We start from the raw sequence: 17,956 nt of genomic DNA, 5'->3' as shown, positions 1-17,956 counted from the left end.
GTTCGTTCGTCCATTCGTCCATCTGTCCCGCTTCAGTTTACAGTTTTTGATTAAGTTGAAGTCCAACCAACTTAAAACTTAGGACACATGTTCCATATGACATGATCTTTCTAATTCAAATGCCAAATTAGATTTTTTATCTCGATTGCACGGTCCACTGAACATAGGAAATAATAGTGTGAGTTTCAGGTTAAAGTTTTTGGTTAAAGTTTTTGTTCAACGTCGTTTTTGATGAAGTTAAAGAATAATCAACTTGAAACTTTGTATACATATTCCCTGTGATATGATCTTTCTTATTTTAATGCCAAATTACAGCTTTGATACCAATTCACGATCCACTGAACATAGAAAAACATAGTGCGAGTGGGGCATCCGTGTACTATTGACACATTCATGTGTTTTGATGTTGCCAAGTGAAAGACTATTCTGATGACTTGTATTCATTCAAGGACAAAAAATATATTTCTAAAAAGACCTAGAATTTTACCGTTTGCCTTTCCGAAAAAAAAATTCTGTTACTTTATTTCTACGGGTGACTAAAACCGAAAATCATTAAAATTACGTCTTACACTTAACACAAATACTATACAACTACTGAAAAAGAGAACGTATATTTTCCTTTTCGATCAGAATTACTAGTAAATGTATTGCAAATGAATTGACAAAATTCTGTATGGGCTCCTCATGAAACTATTAATGTAACACATAATGATAAATATACTGATCATAGTCGTCACTTTGTCTTTATATCAAAACTACGTAGGACTCAAATGTAAGGTAAACAAATCAAAAACTCCACATGGCATTTTGTATTGTTTAGTTTGTTAATAACGTTTGATTTGTCCGTTTTAATGGAAATCCTCGGTTAAAATGTTTAGCAGTTTTGTTATAAGTTTTGGGTAAAAAGAGATAAGTTTAAAAGTATATATATCCAAAACATTTTCCATGAAATGGTAAGCTTCGATATAATACATAAAACCTTCACCTCAAACTACATCCATTATACAAGCACAGTTCTATCACGAGTGTCACATCGAATTCACTTGTCATAAACATGTAAAACACGGCATACAGGGTTATACGGTTAGTTTGGTTATTTTTTGTATAGCGTAAACAAACATAGTCATTGAAAACATGGCTTTAAAAACAGGCTGCGTACATGCCTTACTTATATTGTATGGATCATTAGGATATCTGAAAACTACATTGTCGTCAATTCAACTGATACACAATATTTTCCTCTCCTTAACATAGTGAAAACACCGGTGATGGCGGAAATTGACTTGTCCAAGCTTGGAGAACAACTTAAATCATTCATACAAATTGAAATTGAAAAAGTGATTTCAGAAAGGATTGCATTAGAGTCTACAAATATTTACCATACCCTTGAATATAATTTGAATTCAGCAATTGTAAATTTCACAACATCTATGAACGTTTACACTGATAGTGTGCTTCATAATACGTCGATCAACATGCGACGGAATATTGAAAGAAAACTTAATCAAACTTTAGCAAGGCGAGTGCGTCGCTTCCGGACCATCATGCATTCTGAAATACGATCTAACTTACAAAATGTAAAGAGAGAAATAAAGTCTGTTCTTTCGGAGAGTTCTAACAGTAGCAATGTTTATAAACCAGAATGCAGAAAAATCAGGGAATTGTCTGGAAAGTTCAAAGACCTGTCAAAACATCTCAAAGGTAACGTGTTATTGTATATATTAAGATATATAAAGATTTTGCTAAAATGAAGTTTGTATCGTTTTATTTTCCAAAAACTTAAATGGGATTCGCTATTTAGTTTATGCATGGATAAACAACTTCGTGTGATTAGAAAGAAAAATAAATAATACATTAACATATATGAGATTATATCTATTATAATGTGCATAAATAAAAAGAAAATTTGTTTTACTCTCCCCCTGCCATCGGTACCATCATACGTTGCAAATTAACTGACATGACTCTATCAGATACAGTTAACATGAAGAAGGTCACACGAATGTATCGTTTGACAGTATATGTTACATGTAGGATACTATTCAAACTTTAAACACAATTTACAACAAATGCACTGGCTACATCATATTTTCACTAATGCAGTTCTCTGTTTAATTGAACTCTATGTTTTGTTATGTTATAAAATATTTTTTGTTGTTGGTTTGATTCATACGGCAACTAACACATTATCCTTCTTTTAAAAATGGTACCAAAATCATATTTTTTTGCAATTCAAATGGCATGTCACATCGATAACTTCTCATCAATTTATAGCTTTATTTAGGATAAGAAATCAATTTTAATGTTTTGTTTTAACATTGTTTTTGCTATAACTGTGGCCATTCATGGAGTCTAGAAAAATATCTTAAGATAAATATAAGGAAAATGTCTTTTTTCTCCTTCGTTATAACACGATTGTGCAGCTCGTTGAACAGTGTTTTTTATCATTTATTAACCGCTTACAAAATTTACATAGATGGTTTTTTTTACCTGACATTGACCTAACCTTATATTGTTATATGCATTTTCATCGATATTTCCTAATTGCATTACGACGAGATATCCGTATTCATTTGAATGCATTTGAATACAAATATAGTGTTGAATTAAATTTTTCATTATCTTTCTTTAATTTTCTCATTTGTTACTAGCATTCAAATTCTATCGTTTTATCATATAAATATACAGTAAGTGCTAAATAACCTCATCATAGATACCAGGACCAAATTTTGTATATACGCCAGACACACGTTTCGTCCACGAAAGACTCATCAGTGACGCTCGAATACAAAAACGTTTAAAAGGCCAAATAAAGTACAAAGTTGAAGAGCATTGAGGACCAAAATTCCGAAAAGTTTTGCCAAATCCAGCTAATGTAATCTACATACACTAAACATACTTTTCATAAAATTGCATATTATAAAGAGGTAGCCCATATTCCTTGAGCTGAACTGACAATTTTCATATTGTGTTAAACTTTGCAAAGTTTAAAACAGGTAACATTAACATTATTTACAAGCAAAGTGTTACACTAATAAACATCATATAGTTATAGATATGTGTTATAGATTTGAAAAGTAAGAATGTTAAAAAAAACAATAATCCACTAGATTTTACGAACTTTCTGAATTAAATCTAAAGGCTGTAACAACATAAGGAAATGCAGTCCTGAATGTAAAATTTTCGCCGATTATTGAATATTTCCTTCATGTCAAATACACCCATGCGTCTAATACAAATGACGTCTAATTATCCTATTTATGAAACTATAAGTATTTTTGCAAATTTTCTTTAGATTCAGCTTATAATAGAAATGGCGACAAAAAGAAAGTCAATACTGCAGGACCTTCAACTGAAAGCTATTCAAATGGTACGTTGGTTAAGCATTTTTTGTAAATGATACTAACAATATTAAATCGAGAATAGAAACGAGAAATGAGTCAAACAGGCAACTATCCGACAGAATACAGAAAATAGCCTAAGGCTTCAGCTGGCTTCTAAGCAATAATGTATACTAGTTCATGGATTACCATCATGTTCTTTGAATATGACTATAAGACATCAAACTAAAAAAAAGTCCTAATGATAACTGTACAATTAAGGTCTAACCTCATTTAACTTTTATTTGTGAATAATTAAGCTCTTAAGCCTAATACAGCTAAGGTAATCTATTCATGATGGCGGAAACTTTCATAGTTTTGTGAACAGTTAAATTATAACTATAACCATATCACTATTTCATGTCAGCACAGTGACTACTAGTATTTAAAAGAAAGATATCAATATATTTATACAATTATTTAAATAACTATAAGAATCGATAAAACTATCCAATCTGTTTGAGATGGAATTGTCAGGATCTGTTTTAGGATAGATCTGTCAAAATCAGTTCTACGGTAGAAACATCCAAATTTTTTGTACATGTTATAGTACATATCTGGTTTAATCTGTTCTGGGATATGACGGTCCCCTTCTAGAATTGGACGATTCTGAATGGGTTCAGGTTAACAAAGTCATAAACTATGCTACATATGTCAGATGAATTGTTCTCATGACTGTTCTGGGAAAACTAGCACCTACCCAAATTTACTGCATTTTATGAGAGGTTTGAGATTACCTCAATCGTAAATGCCAACATACAGTATTCCTGGTCACATACGACACTTTTATTGACAACAAACTTAGTTGAGTAAGGAATAATGCCAAAAAAACAACATATAAATTATAGAGATGTTGATATATGCTAGAAAGGCATCAACAAACGATATAAATAAAAAAAAAACAGTGTAGAACGAAACATATCCTCAATGATAGACAGATTTTTGCACAATTTATTATTCACTATATGAATGCGAGCCAGAAAATAGTGTATATGAATCTAAAAGAAATAACAAAAGACTTCTAGTAGCCGCAACTAAATTTTGTGCTTTGATTTAAGAAATATAATCATTACATGTATTTGGAACAAATGTAAATATAGAATCCAATTTCGTAGTGACACAATTTATGCCTTGTTTGCAACTTTATCATTATATTATACATGTTATAATTGCTTATAGCGAGAATTTAAGGACCGTGATATCTATAAAATAAAATTTCTCTTTGCATATGATTTTTATATTTAATTAATTTATATTAAAAAAAGTTCCATCATACATGTAAAGAGAAGTCTGTAATTGTGAAATATAACAATGTTGGTCGAGGAATGAATGTCCTGCCATATATTGAGTAATCAAAACAATGCGCTTACAAAGAGTTTTCACGCAATTATTTACTGATATTTTCTCTTTTCAGATCACAAAGGAAGGTTATTCTTCACAATGTTCCCAATGCAACTAGAAAACTCGGAGGATTTTATTGTACAGTTTATTATCACAGCCGAAAAAAAGACGAAGGTTGAGATTCTTTCCGAATACGCAGAAATAAATAAAACGGTATTCATTACAAAAGGAGTTGCATACGTAAAAGTTCCAAACTTAGTATTGACTATTGGCACGGGTAGAACATTTACAACCGTTCTCATCCGGGCTAATCACCTTATTTCCGTTGTTGGATTCGTACTTGATTCCTCTGAGTGTTACTCTCATTGTACATCTTCAAGTTTTATTGCATTGCCTTACTCCGAATTAGGAACGGACTACTCAATTATCACAAGTCCAAACAACGAGCAAAACTGCGCCATAATGGCTACAACCGCAAACACAACAATTATCGTAGAGCCTGCTTCAGTCATTGGTCTAACGATTAAAGGTGCATTTATCAAACCTGGTCAAAAATTCAAAATAGTTCTAAATTATTTAGAAGGTTTTCATATTCAGACACATAGAAGTCTGTCTGCAACAAAAATATATTCAAACGAACCAATAGTCGTAATATCAGGAAATAATTATATTTCTATGAAATCTGATTTGACGTGTTTTCATGATTGTTTCTATTTTACAGATAGTATTTTATACGAAAGTATGATTCCTACTGACAAATGGGCTCGACATTTTGTTATACCGCTTTTCAAAAAGCCATACATGTTAAAACTTCGACTACTTAGCCGAAATTTAAATACCACCATACGTATAAAGGATTTTTACAATGCATCAAGGTCAAGTTCTATGGATAGTGAAGAAATCGAGATGAATCTAGATGCCAAGTCATATTATGTTTCTGCTTCCAATCCGATCCTCTTGTCGCTTTATGCATTAACAGAAAAACGTACGATAATCATGATGGTCGTTCCTGGAATCGAACATTTTTCTAAAGAGTATGTTATTGCACCACCCAAAGATCCAAGTTTTACAAGTTACATTACGATAACTATTAAATCATCGGACGTCGACGGACTTCGATTTGTTGGCAATCTTTTAGCTGTGGAATCATCTTTTATAATGGTTCGTAACGAAAGTTATACATCTGTTGTAAAGAAAATGGCGGGTCATTCAGTTTACAAAATACGTCATGTGTCTAGGAATGCGTTATATGGAGTTGTGGTTTATGGATTTGGCTCAACTTCAGCTTATGGATACTCTGCTGGATTCCGGTTCTAACCGCTGATTATAGTGTCCATGTTTTACGCACAAAAGGATGATATGCGTGTTCAGGAAAAGGAACTTGTATTCGTCATATAATTTTCAAAATCAGACAATTATTTTCCTAAAACGATGACAAAATATTGAATTTCTATTCTGGTCCCCATTAGAAAATTGAGTAGAAAACATAACTGTCGATAGTGAATTCAATGTTCTTTCATTAATGGTGTGTGTATGTCAAACAATGGTTTCTCAACTATTTACAGGTGAACAATAACAATGATGGGCAGTCAGTATCATTGACGGAGGGGTGGGGGACATGTTTGCTACATTCTACGTTAACAAAATATTCGTTCCCTAATCCTTGGATTTTTAATTTTCTGCGTTAATGATTATGCCATGTTTACGGAGCCCTGCTAGGGACATACACAGAAAAAAATATATATTTTGCGCACAACTGAAATAAATTGTGCGCAAAAAATAATATAGTGTGCGCACAAAATAATATATTGTGCACACAAAATAATATATTGTGCGCACAATTTAAATATATTGTGCGCACAACTTAAATATATTGTGCGCACAAAATAATATAGTATTCGTTAAATTCTTTGACCTTACACATGGTACGGGGCTTCAATGTCTCCTTTTTAAAGTGACAGAATGGAGAAATACAAAAGATTTCTTTTGAAATGGGACTAGATAAGAGGGTGGTAAAGGGTTATTTTCGTGCAACGTGTTTTGCCATTTTTATTTCACGGGCAGCCGTGAAAAAGGTTCGTTATTCACCGTGTTTCGTGAAATCGGTTAAAATATCAACGTGCAAGAAATTTTTAATTATTCGTTCATCGTGAATTGGCAATTTTATTTCGCGTTCTTCCGTGCAGATACCCCCCTTTACGCCCCTCAGATAACATGTTAATAATAAAGCTAAAAATCATCACTGCATTTTTATCGACTCCTGACCAAAAATACTGAAGAAGTTACGTTTATTTCGTCTGAAACTTGGTTTACCAACAGATGCGTTGGAAGCCTTCACTTTATATCAGCGTTTATTGGAACGGGTTGAAACAGACTTGACTAAAGAGCGAGGACACTATCGAACTTATGTAGACTTTGACAATATGGTTTTACCTGTTTTCTTGTAACAAATATATAACTACTATATGCACGTGTGCATTATACTTTATGTCTGAAAATCTCAAGATTTTGTTTACGTTGATTGACACAAGACAAACATGTTACTCAATTCACGACTTTGGTTTTGGTATGCTCCGTCGACGATAGAGATGGTCATTATATACAAAAGTCTTTACATCCCTCCATCCGTCCGTCCATTCGTCCGTCCCTGTTTATGGTAAATGTTTTGGTCATAGTTTATGATGAATTTTTAGTGTCATCAACTTAAATGAATTATGTGGTTTCTCTAAAGATATCATTGTAAAAGTGTAGAGTAAGTCAAATCCACTTTTTTTCTATTAAAGATGACTATGTTTGGTCATGATTAAGTACGGTTTTGGCCCACAATGTACAGTTCGTTATTGAAATGTGACGGTGTGTTCAGTCTAAGAAATTCACCATGAAGTTGTGATCAAATAAAGATAAAACTGAGTACATATTTAAATCAGAAGATGCAATATGAGTGCCAATGAGACAGCTCTCCATCCAAGTCATTATTTATTAGAAGTTAACAATTATTGGTTACAGTACGGTCGTCATCACGGAGCGTTGGCTCACACCAAACAGCAAACTATAAAAGGTCCAAAATGACAATTACAAAACGATTAACAGATATGAACCACACCAATAAACGACAATCACTGAATAACAAGCTCCCGACATAGAACAGTATGCTTATTATGATTTAAAAATTTTAAGAGAGGACAAGAGGTCACTTATAGTATCTATTTTTGATCGATTTCATTATGCAAGTTTACAGAATGTTGTTCGTATACATTATGGAACTGAAATTTAGCAATTTAGGAATAGTCAATGAAAATGTATTCACCAGTGAAATATTTTGAAAGCAAACGAAACAATTATGATTCATTTTTTTTTTCCAAATATGGTCCGTTTTGGGGCATCATTAATTCAAAAGCTTGTTGCGCGATTGATCGCGTTCGATGCTATTGCCGATGAGACAACTATATACATATACACCATAGCTCATAGAAATACAGGCTATATTCTTCTCATGCATTTTATGATGGTATGCCACTCAAACCCTAATATGGTGCTTGATACTCATATGATTTAGGCATAATCTTTCAATCAGTTTAATTGAGGTGTTGAGCTGGCATGTCAGTAACTGCTTATAGTTCTTTGTTTATTTGTGTATTATTTTCATTTTGTTAAGTTTCATTTGTTACCTATTCTGACATCGGACACGGACTTCTTTTCAACTGAGTGTTACGGTCGGTATTGCTGTGTGTGTTTTTTTAACTGCATTGGCTAGAGGTATAAAAGGAGGATTGAAATATCACCAAACATGTTTCACTCCGCCGCATTTTTGGGCCTGTCCAAGGCCAGGAGCCGCTGGCCTTCTTGGTCTTGTATGATTTTAATTTTAGTTGCTTGTATATATTTTGGATAGATAAAGGAAGATTTGGTATGAGTGCGAATGAGACAACTCTTCATCCAAGTCACAATTTATAAAAGTAAATCATTATAGATCAAGGTACAGTCTTCAACACGAACCCTAGGCTCACAACTAACAGCAAGCTATAAAGGGCCCCCAAAAATACTAGTGTAAAACCATTCAAACGGGAAAACCAACGGTCTTATCTATATAAAAAAGAGAAAAGAGAAACACTTATGAAGTTTAGTATGACGTCCATTATCACATAACTAGTAAATATTTCTGTTTATAGGCCAGCTGAAGTACGCTTTTGGGTGCGCGATTTTCTTGCTGTATTAAAGAACCAAATGTATCTAAGAAACAAACCTTTTACGATATGCGCACCTTATAATTATTTTGTATATTAAATACAGTTTAAACTATACCTTTATTATCGTATCTGAAAAATAGACCAATGCTGATATATTTAACATTGACCAATAAACCATGAAAGTAAGGTCAAGGTCAGATGATACCAACCAGACAAATATTTAAACTGTGCGAACAAAAAATTTAAATTGTGCGCACAATATATTCTTTTTTCTTTGTATGTACCTATCGGGGCTCCGTACATGTTAGTTATTGTTGAATTCACGAGCAGAAAAATATACGTGAACTCAAACAAATTACTATTTTATTAGGATAGGAAAACAAAAATGTGAAATACTTTCCAATAATACAACCATCCAATTGACCTTACCTAATGTCAATGTAACCAACACAATATCACAATACGGCCCTCAACATGTGCTCAACAATAAAGAAATCCCATAGCGTAAAGCTAGATTTAAAAGGTATCCGATTGACAAATTGAGAATCATTCAAACGAAATCGATATCTTCTCGGTTGGATTTGTCATTAAATGTTAGGTCTTTTTTTTATTTCAGTTTGATTTTGAATTTATTTTTCTTTTATACATGATCAATTAATTGAAAAAGTATTCACTCAAAAACGTATTGTACTATCACATGCAGAAGCAGGAACAGCTAAGGTTAAAAAAATTTATGAGAGCATGCTTCTGTTTTAATTTTAATTATAACACTTACTAGTGTTTATTATGTAGACATGTATATAACACTGCACGATTTGAACGAATTCAATTGCTATCTGCCTATTTGTTTCGCATTAAAATAAAATATATATCTGTACAACCTAATCTTTACTTTTTGCTGACTAGTGTAAGACAATTCCGAAAATATCTTCGAGAAGTGGAAGTTGTGTATGACTATATATAAAAAAGGATATTTATATTATAATTCGCAAGTTAGTAGATCTTGTAAAGTAAATACGCGTACGTATTGTATGATTCTTGTGCTAAACATTGTGTTACCAGTCTATTGTTACACTTTTCATTTTCTGTTTTAAATTGTCATCTACTCCGCATGTTCAGCTGTCATTATCTCCACACATGCATATGTAATTCCATCTTTTTTTAAACAACGCTGATCATCATCACATCGCTGATTTATATGAAGTATAACAAATATGTGACAACATATTTTGATTGATTTTAAAGTTGTTCTGAAGAACATAAGAAGTTAAATATGTATTCTATCTATGTGACAATATAAATCTATATAAGGCTTTAGAAATATTCTTATTTTTGTCACGATCTAAAAATAACGATGATTTCTTTTAGTTTTTTTCAGTATTGAGTTTTTACATATTTCTCTAATTCTGACTTACTCAATTTATCCCCTTTTCTCACCTTTGATTATTTTTATTTAATCAATGCGTGGTTTGTTTGATCTCAGTTCTTCATTGGTTAAAATTCGATCATGTCATCAAATTTTCTTGTTTTCGACTGTATTTCCTATTGTGACGTCATGAAAAAAGGCGACAATGTTTCATGACGTGACATAGAAAGAGCACATATCTTTTGCAGTTCATTACAAAAGACGGATTAAGATTGTTTGCATATATCGTCTTAAATCATAAGAGAAACAGATTCCACCACCAAATATCGTGCAAAACAATATGAATCCACTTTCGACAGTTAAATGATAAATATTTAAAGTGCTCGGCGAGCCTCGCGCTAACATTTTGAAATTTAACTGTCTCGAGTGGATAAAAAACGTATCTTATTCGATCAAGTGGTCGAATCTACATATAAGAAACACCAATTATTATTTTAATCATAAGGCTTATTTGCTACGCTCGAAACAAAAAAGTTTAAAATTAGATTTAGGACGTAATTGCCGAAAAACCCCAATGCCTGTATGCTGGCTGATATTTACAGACACAGAAATACAATGAAAGTTTGATTTATTTATCAGATATAATCTATTTTAGATGTGCTAAATAGATATTTTATATTATTCATGCTTTAAAAGTCGGATCATATGACTGCAAACAAGTACGTTGTTTATAAACATGGCATCATGTTAATGATACTTTACACAATTTTGTTTGGAAAGTTAATTAATTTGAAGTAAACAAATATAAGAATCAACAGTTACCAGACATAGAATATTTATTTTCGTAATTAAGTGCACATTGAAAGTCTATATCAAGTTGTTTGAATTGTTTGCATTGTTTTTGTTTGCAATGTTTTGTATCATACGAAATAAAGTGATTCAGATTGTTTTGTGTATGTTGTACGTTAAGTTATTAAAATCATGGCTTCAATTGAAGGATCGGTACATGTCTTCCTTATATTGTATTTATCAATAGGGTTCCTCAAAACTGTATATGTGTCTGCTTCTTCGGATAAACAATATGTTCCACTTTTTAACAAAGTGAAAACGCCGGTGATGGCGGAACTGGATTTGTCGACCCTTGGAGAACAACTTAAATCATTCATGCAAAATGAAATAAAAAATGTCATAACTGAAAAGCTAGTACTAGAATCGAAAGATGTTCAATATAAGCTGGAGAGTAAAATTAACAAAGCAATAGAAGAGTTCAGAACATCAATGGATACTTACACGAATGGCGTGCTTCGTAATAATTCAATAGTGATGCAAAAGACAATTGAAAGGAAACTAAACAAATCATTATCTAGGCGAGTACGTCGTTTCAGAAACATCATGAATTCTGATATCCAATCTACACTACAGTATGTCAAAAATGAAATAGATGCAGTTCTTACAGAGAATTATAATAGTAGCGATTCTAAGAACACAGATGCGACACGAATTGGAAAATTGTCGGGAAAATTCAAAGGACTCTCAGAACAAGTGAAAGGTAAACAAATTTGTTATTTCACTCAGTTGAATTTTTCAGTTAGTTGAGTTGAAAAATATTAATGTATTTAACCACGTTTTGCTGCTGGGTTCCATTATTGTCATATTATTAAGCTATTGTGAGCTTCTCTCTGCTTAATTATGCCAATATAACGTACCTGCAGAACATTATAAAAGTAGATTCAATCTACCATTTTCTTGAGGTTTTTTTCTGCATGAAAGCGAAATTGACGTGACTGTGATGTATTTATGAGACTTGTTGAACAGATAGTTATATCGCAAAAGTGTAGGATTAGTGAGTATTGAATTTAAAAAAAATGATAAAATGGTAAATAATTTTTACGTATCTAGTAATATAATCAACACTCAATATTTCATTCTTCTTCGTTGCCTTTTCTATTCAATACAGCGGCCAACAATGGGTAAGAGTTGGACGAAAAAAATAAGATTTAAAAGAAAAGAAATATTTTGTTTTTTTTATTCAATGCCGTGCAATTGCACATAGAAGGTTAAGCTGCTCACTTCAATTTAGTTAAGATACCACAAGCCAAAAATATTAGTCCCGAACATTATTTTAGTCTTTACATCATATAAGTAGGAGTATACAAATACTTTATATATATATATATATCCGCACTTATAGGTCTGCCTTAACATCTTGCTTGATATGCCAAGAAATATTCAGAATTTGTCATTTTCTATTAATACATGTTTCAGCATATTCATACAGATTCTGTGTCATTAGTGATTCATCTGATATTCCGATTTGAAAGTTTTCTAGTTTTGAATTTACTACCATATTAATTGCTGATTTCCTATCCAATATAGCAATATCAGCTGATCTTTGTAAGTCCTTATTTTCGTCCGTTCAAACATAAGTTTGACCCAACAAATTAATCTTCTTGCGAGTTTTTATTATTATATACTAATATCAAGTTGTCTATTCTGTATCTTTTTACTCATATATACACCAGAAAAAAAATTTACACAAAAACAGGTTCAACCCATCATTCTTCTTAAAATAACCGATATCAAATCAGGAAAATGGCTATTGTTATATCATTGTTTGGTTCTGTGTGTGTTGTATTTTAGTGTTTCTATTGTGTTGTTGTTCTCCTATATTTGATGTGTTTCCCTCAGTTTCAGTTTGTAGCCCGGATTTGGTTTTTTTTTCTTTATCGATTTATGTATCTCGTACAATGGTATACTTCTGTTGCCTTTTAAACATTATAGTATCTAAGACAGATGTGTGTACGGTAGATTCTAATATTGTCTTCGCTTTTTTCTACAACAAAAAAATACAATATACCATAGGACAGATAAAACTGTCGTTATAAAATTATAGCATGTAAGGCGACATCAATTTAATTTCTCGTTCTATGAATTTTTCGACTCAAAATATTGAATCGAGCGAGCAATTTTAAATTTTAATAAAAAAAATATTTTAATTTGCAAATTTTTGAAGCGACGCTTTTAAGTCAAATAGGGCGATTATAATTTGTTTGTAAATATAAATTAACAGGTTTTGACAATATAAGTCAACACAAGATGGTATAAAACTTGATTCACCAACTGTTGAAGTGTTGTTTTCTTGCTTATTAAAAAGTAATTGAAAAATTATTCTTACTGCTTTAGCTTATCTCAATTGATTTGTCATAGATGTCTTTCCTCCTTCACCGCATATGATTTATAACTAGCAACATGGCGGGTGACTTGCAAGACGCAGGAACTGCTCATTTTTTCAAAACAAAGATTTTCACCTCCAGCTGTTCGTTGATGTGTGTTCATTTTAGTTTAGTTTTTGTTTAATGTTGGTTGTTTGTGTCTATATCGTTTCAGAGGCTCATATTATTTTCTTTTTCTTTTTGACACTTTGTATATTGATAAGATGTGGTATGAATACCGATGAGACAGTTCTCCATTCATATCATAATCAGGATTGGAACAAACGATGATTGATTTATCCCTTTTGTGAGGGGAACATTGCAGATGATATAATAGTACTTTGTGTTAAAACAGCATTTGAGTACAAAAGGAAATTCATGTATATCAATGAAAGAACCTTTTCCTAAAGAACATATTTCTATCTGGTATTATTTCATGTATATGGTTAACACATGTCCAAGAACGTTGTAATATTACTGAACTTTAACATATCTTCATTTAATCTTTATTATAAAACAAATATTGGACACCTCTCTTAGAAAAGATATTTAATTAGGATGAGTTGTCTTCTCTATTTTCGGCAATAGAGAAATGACCCCTTGTACATGTTTTCATAGGAACAGTCTCTCATTTAAGGAACTTACCATTTATGTCGCCCACCCTGATAATGTATTAAAAGTCTGGACTTAAACGCATGGCTGTGAATAAGACCAAACTGTAAGTTGTAAAGGATCCCAAAATGACTAGTGTGAAAAAATTCAAACAGGAAAACCAACGATCTAATATATATACAAAAGTGGAAATCCCTATGAACCACATCAACAAACGACAACTTATACACGGGAGACTCCTGTGTCTTCAAAGGTTCATAGGCATGCAGCGGGTTTTGTTCTGCCGTCAAACAATATTGCAGTTCAAAGAAACGCTTCTTCTGTTTACTTTACTCTTACAACTAAATTAAGCATGATTTTGCAGGGGAATAATAGTTAGGGGAAGAAAATAAATGATAATATTTCCTTCATCGTCTCTCCGTGAGGATTCAAAATTTGCCTTCCAAAGTCAAACAATTTATATACCTGTTATCATCTGATACGCATGAATTTTACTTTATTTCAGATTCATTATATGATAGCAATGTCGCCAACAGGGACAGTGAATCTTCACCCAAAAAGAATACCCTAGGTAAAATATACATTTTGCATATTTAATATCACATGAACATGATGAACTAATTGTTTTCAGTTTGTTTTGGGGACAACAGTAACACGAATCATTCTAAAAACAAATGCATGGTACACGTAAACAATCATCATTGGATAATTAACGGGTTATGTTACTGTTTGAAATTTTGAGTTAAATAAAATGTTGATTAAGGAATAATAATGTCCTTAACTGAAAGTAAATCATCAAAACTAACTCTTTTGTATCACTAAATATCACCCTGTAGACAGGGCATTATCAAAAACCAAATTAATGTTAAATATGGTTTTGAATGATGATTTTCTCTCTTTCAGATCACAAAGGCAAACTATTTTATACAATGTTCCCAATACAACATACAGACTCGTACAACTTTAATGTGCAGTTCATAATCACAGCAGACACGCCCACTGATGTTGATATCATCTCAAAATATGCAAAAATTAATAGAACTGTAGTCATTAACACGGGTGTTGCATACATTGACATTCCAAGCTTAGTAATGAATTCAGAAACGGGTAGAACATTTACAACCGTTATGATATCGTCTGATCAACTGATTACAGTTGTTGAAATGTTCCATAAATCGACTTGTAACTATGGATCACGTAAATGTGAATCGTCAAGTTTTATTGTACTACCCTCCAATAAATTAGGAACAGAATACTCACTTACAACATATGCAACCAACCAACAAAACTGTGGTATAATGGCTTCAGCTACAAACACTACAATTTATATAGAGTCTGCGTCAGTCAGTGATATATCAGTTGGAGGTGCAACTATAAAACCTGGACAGACGTTTAAATTGGTTCTTGATTATTTGGAAGGCTTTAACATCAATACAGATGCCAATCTTACTGGAACAAAAATTTCTGCAAACAAACAGATTGTTGTTGTATCAGGAAATAAACATGTTTATTTTAAAGAAGACCGCAGATGTGAAGAATTTTGTGACTATGTCTCGGATACTGTGTGCGAAAGTCTGATTTCTGCTGATAAATGGAGTCGCAATTTTATCATACCGCTATTCCAATCGGCGTCCAGTATCAGAATCCGAATCGTAAGCCAAAATGAAAATACCACCACAACCATAAAGGCTACTTTATCAGGGCCAATTACTGTGCATGGAGATAACATAGAGGTAGATTTATCTGCCAAGTCCTATTACGTATCTGCATCCCATCCGATCCTTTTGTCTATGTTTATAATATTTAAAAACACAGGTATGGCTATGTCGATTGTTCCGGGAATAGATCATTTTTCAAAAGAGTATGTGATTGCACCACCAAAGGTTCTTTCATACACAAATTACATATCGATCATAATAAAAACATCGGGTGTCGACGGACTTCGATTTGTTGGTAACCTTTTGGCTGTAGAATCTACTGTAATAATGGCACGTAACGAAAGTTTTACAATTGTTATTAAAAAAATGGCTGGTCTTTCAGTTTACAAAATACGTCATGTGTCAAAGACTGCATTATTTGGAGTTATTGTTTATGGATTTGATGGAAGTACAGCCTATGGATATCCGGCAGGATTCAGATTATAAATTATCGTCTGGCTCTTAAGTGTGTTGCATAGATTACGAAAGACGTCATTAAAAGTATTTAGCTGGAAAATGAATTTTATTTTATATCATACAACATTACTCACTGTAGTATTTTATTCGAAATTAATTATTCATTTTTTTTCTTTAAAAGACCATCAAGCACAATACAGTAATGTTGTTATAGTTTTTGTTAATTTTTCATCGGATATCTAGATGGACAGTGTACGTGCGTAGACATAAAGTAATTATTAGTTATCCATTGATAGAATAACAGTAATGAATTTAAGAGTTGCCACCGCCGATTTAACGGTCGCAAATACAGTTTTGTTGAAGAAGCGTAGACACTATAACGGGAATTTGCAGCCGTCATTTCAAAATTGGCGGTGACAACTCTTCAACTACAGTACTGTTATTACGAATCTAATGCATTACAAATAGAAATAATACGTTAGAGCTTGAAAAAAGTATTTATTTATTATTTATCAATGCAAAAGATTTTTTTAACTAATATACGTTATAAATATAATTTAACCTAAGATTTGGGAAGAATTACAAAGGTTATATTTAGTCCTAAAACCTGTACGTTCTTTTGTTTGTGAAAGGTTATAAGCCGAACAACATATTGAAAGAAATTTGCAAAACTGGTTAGACTCTTCGTCCATTGTTTGGCAATCACAGATTTAGTCAAAGTAGTGTTTAATAGAAAACATGTCCGCAGTTGAAAAAAATCACACGCTTTTAAGGGCACAATAAATCGTTTATTCAGGTCCAACAATGAGGGGAGAAACGTATTTATGTTCTAATATGTCCAATACATTCTGAGACAAAGTATGAGTGTGCGTCAGAGAAACAAACATAATAAATTGTATCATACTTTTGTACAATATTTGTAGCTTATTCGTTAAAAAATACTGATTATCCTGTGTTCTTTTCATCAAAGAGGGACGATCAAATTTATAAATCGGAAATAATCTGACAACGTCATGGCTAAAAATGAAAAGGATAAATAGACAAACAATAGTACACATGACATAACATAGAAAACTAAAGAATAAACAACACGAACCCCACCAAAAACTAGGGTAAGCAGTTTCTGTTCTACATGTAGCACTCGTCATGTTGCTTATATATATTCTATAAGCTGTATTGCTTCTGAATAAAGTATTATTATTATTATAAGATAACAAATCCGGTAAATAGTCTAATTCGGTAGGTCACATTTATGAAAGGAAAGGGGATTGTAGTTACGACGTAAGGAACATATCCGATATCATTCGTGATGGTGTCCGTAAAATTTACTAAGAGATGATTTCAATTTCCCCATTTGGAACTCTTGATATAATAGCTTCCTTCTGAGCAACAATCCTTTATCAAGAAAATCATGATATGAAATGCAAGCACGGGAATATCGTATCAATTGGGAGATATATACACCGTATACAGGTGCTTCTGGAATGTTGCTACTTAGTTCACAATTCAAAAGCTGAAATCATATATTTTGTAATAAAGTTTTTTTTTCAATCGAGCCTCATCATGCTCATTGTCAATTTCAAGATTTAAGTCAAGATATGAGGCCGACTTAACTGAATCTGGTGTATCCTTTATCTCTAGTTCAATGGTATAGATGCGTTCGACATAGTCCACAAATTTTGAATTATTTAGTGAAAGACCATCATCTCTATAGCGGAAGAGGACATTGCTATTTTCTTATCTT

General features: G+C 32.2%; 2 protein-coding genes across 3 annotated transcripts; both read left to right on the top strand.

Moving 5' to 3' along the window:
* Window positions 1–1,033: 1,033 nt before the first annotated feature.
* LOC139495863 (IgGFc-binding protein-like) lies at window positions 1,034–7,466 on the top strand. 2 transcript variants are annotated; one of them, XM_071284266.1, is made up of 3 exons: window positions 1,036–1,701; window positions 3,296–3,370; window positions 4,795–7,466. In XM_071284266.1, exons 1-3 carry the CDS (start codon window positions 1,269–1,271, stop codon window positions 6,036–6,038), a joined length of 1,752 nt encoding a protein of 583 aa, XP_071140367.1. In that variant the 5' UTR covers window positions 1,036–1,268; the 3' UTR covers window positions 6,039–7,466. The 2 variants fall into 2 exon arrangements, with proteins under 2 accessions (XP_071140368.1, XP_071140367.1); XM_071284267.1 differs by lacking the exon at window positions 3,296–3,370 and having other exon boundaries at window positions 1,034–1,701.
* Window positions 7,467–11,276: 3,810 nt separating this feature from the next.
* LOC139495862 (uncharacterized) lies at window positions 11,277–16,322 on the top strand. Its single transcript, XM_071284265.1, has 3 exons — window positions 11,277–11,823; window positions 14,604–14,669; window positions 15,002–16,322. The coding sequence occupies exons 1-3, from the start codon at window positions 11,391–11,393 to the stop codon at window positions 16,240–16,242; spliced, it is 1,740 nt and encodes a 579-aa protein (XP_071140366.1). The 5' UTR covers window positions 11,277–11,390; the 3' UTR covers window positions 16,243–16,322.
* Window positions 16,323–17,956: the final 1,634 nt, after the last annotated feature.

The sequence above is a fragment of the Mytilus edulis genome, chromosome 11 (genome assembly GCF_963676685.1).
Source record: "Mytilus edulis chromosome 11, xbMytEdul2.2, whole genome shotgun sequence".
Lineage (NCBI taxonomy): Eukaryota > Metazoa > Mollusca > Bivalvia > Mytilida > Mytilidae > Mytilus > Mytilus edulis.
This window is presented reverse-complemented; position numbering and strand designations above follow the sequence as displayed.

Excerpts from the sequence above, each read along its gene's own strand:
- LOC139495862 (XM_071284265.1), top strand. The coding sequence starts at position 11,391 with ATGGCGGAACTGGATTTGTCGACCCTTGGAGAACAACTTAAATCATTC. Across the intron at positions 11,824-14,603 it reads ACTCTCAGAACAAGTGAAAG|ATTCATTATATGATAGCAAT; the intron begins GTAAACAAATTT and ends ACTTTATTTCAG. Across the intron at positions 14,670-15,001 it reads ACCCAAAAAGAATACCCTAG|ATCACAAAGGCAAACTATTT; the intron begins GTAAAATATACA and ends TCTCTCTTTCAG.
- LOC139495863 (XM_071284266.1), top strand. The coding sequence starts at position 1,269 with ATGGCGGAAATTGACTTGTCCAAGCTTGGAGAACAACTTAAATCATTC. Across the intron at positions 1,702-3,295 it reads CCTGTCAAAACATCTCAAAG|ATTCAGCTTATAATAGAAAT; the intron begins GTAACGTGTTAT and ends AATTTTCTTTAG. Across the intron at positions 3,371-4,794 it reads AACTGAAAGCTATTCAAATG|ATCACAAAGGAAGGTTATTC; the intron begins GTACGTTGGTTA and ends TTCTCTTTTCAG.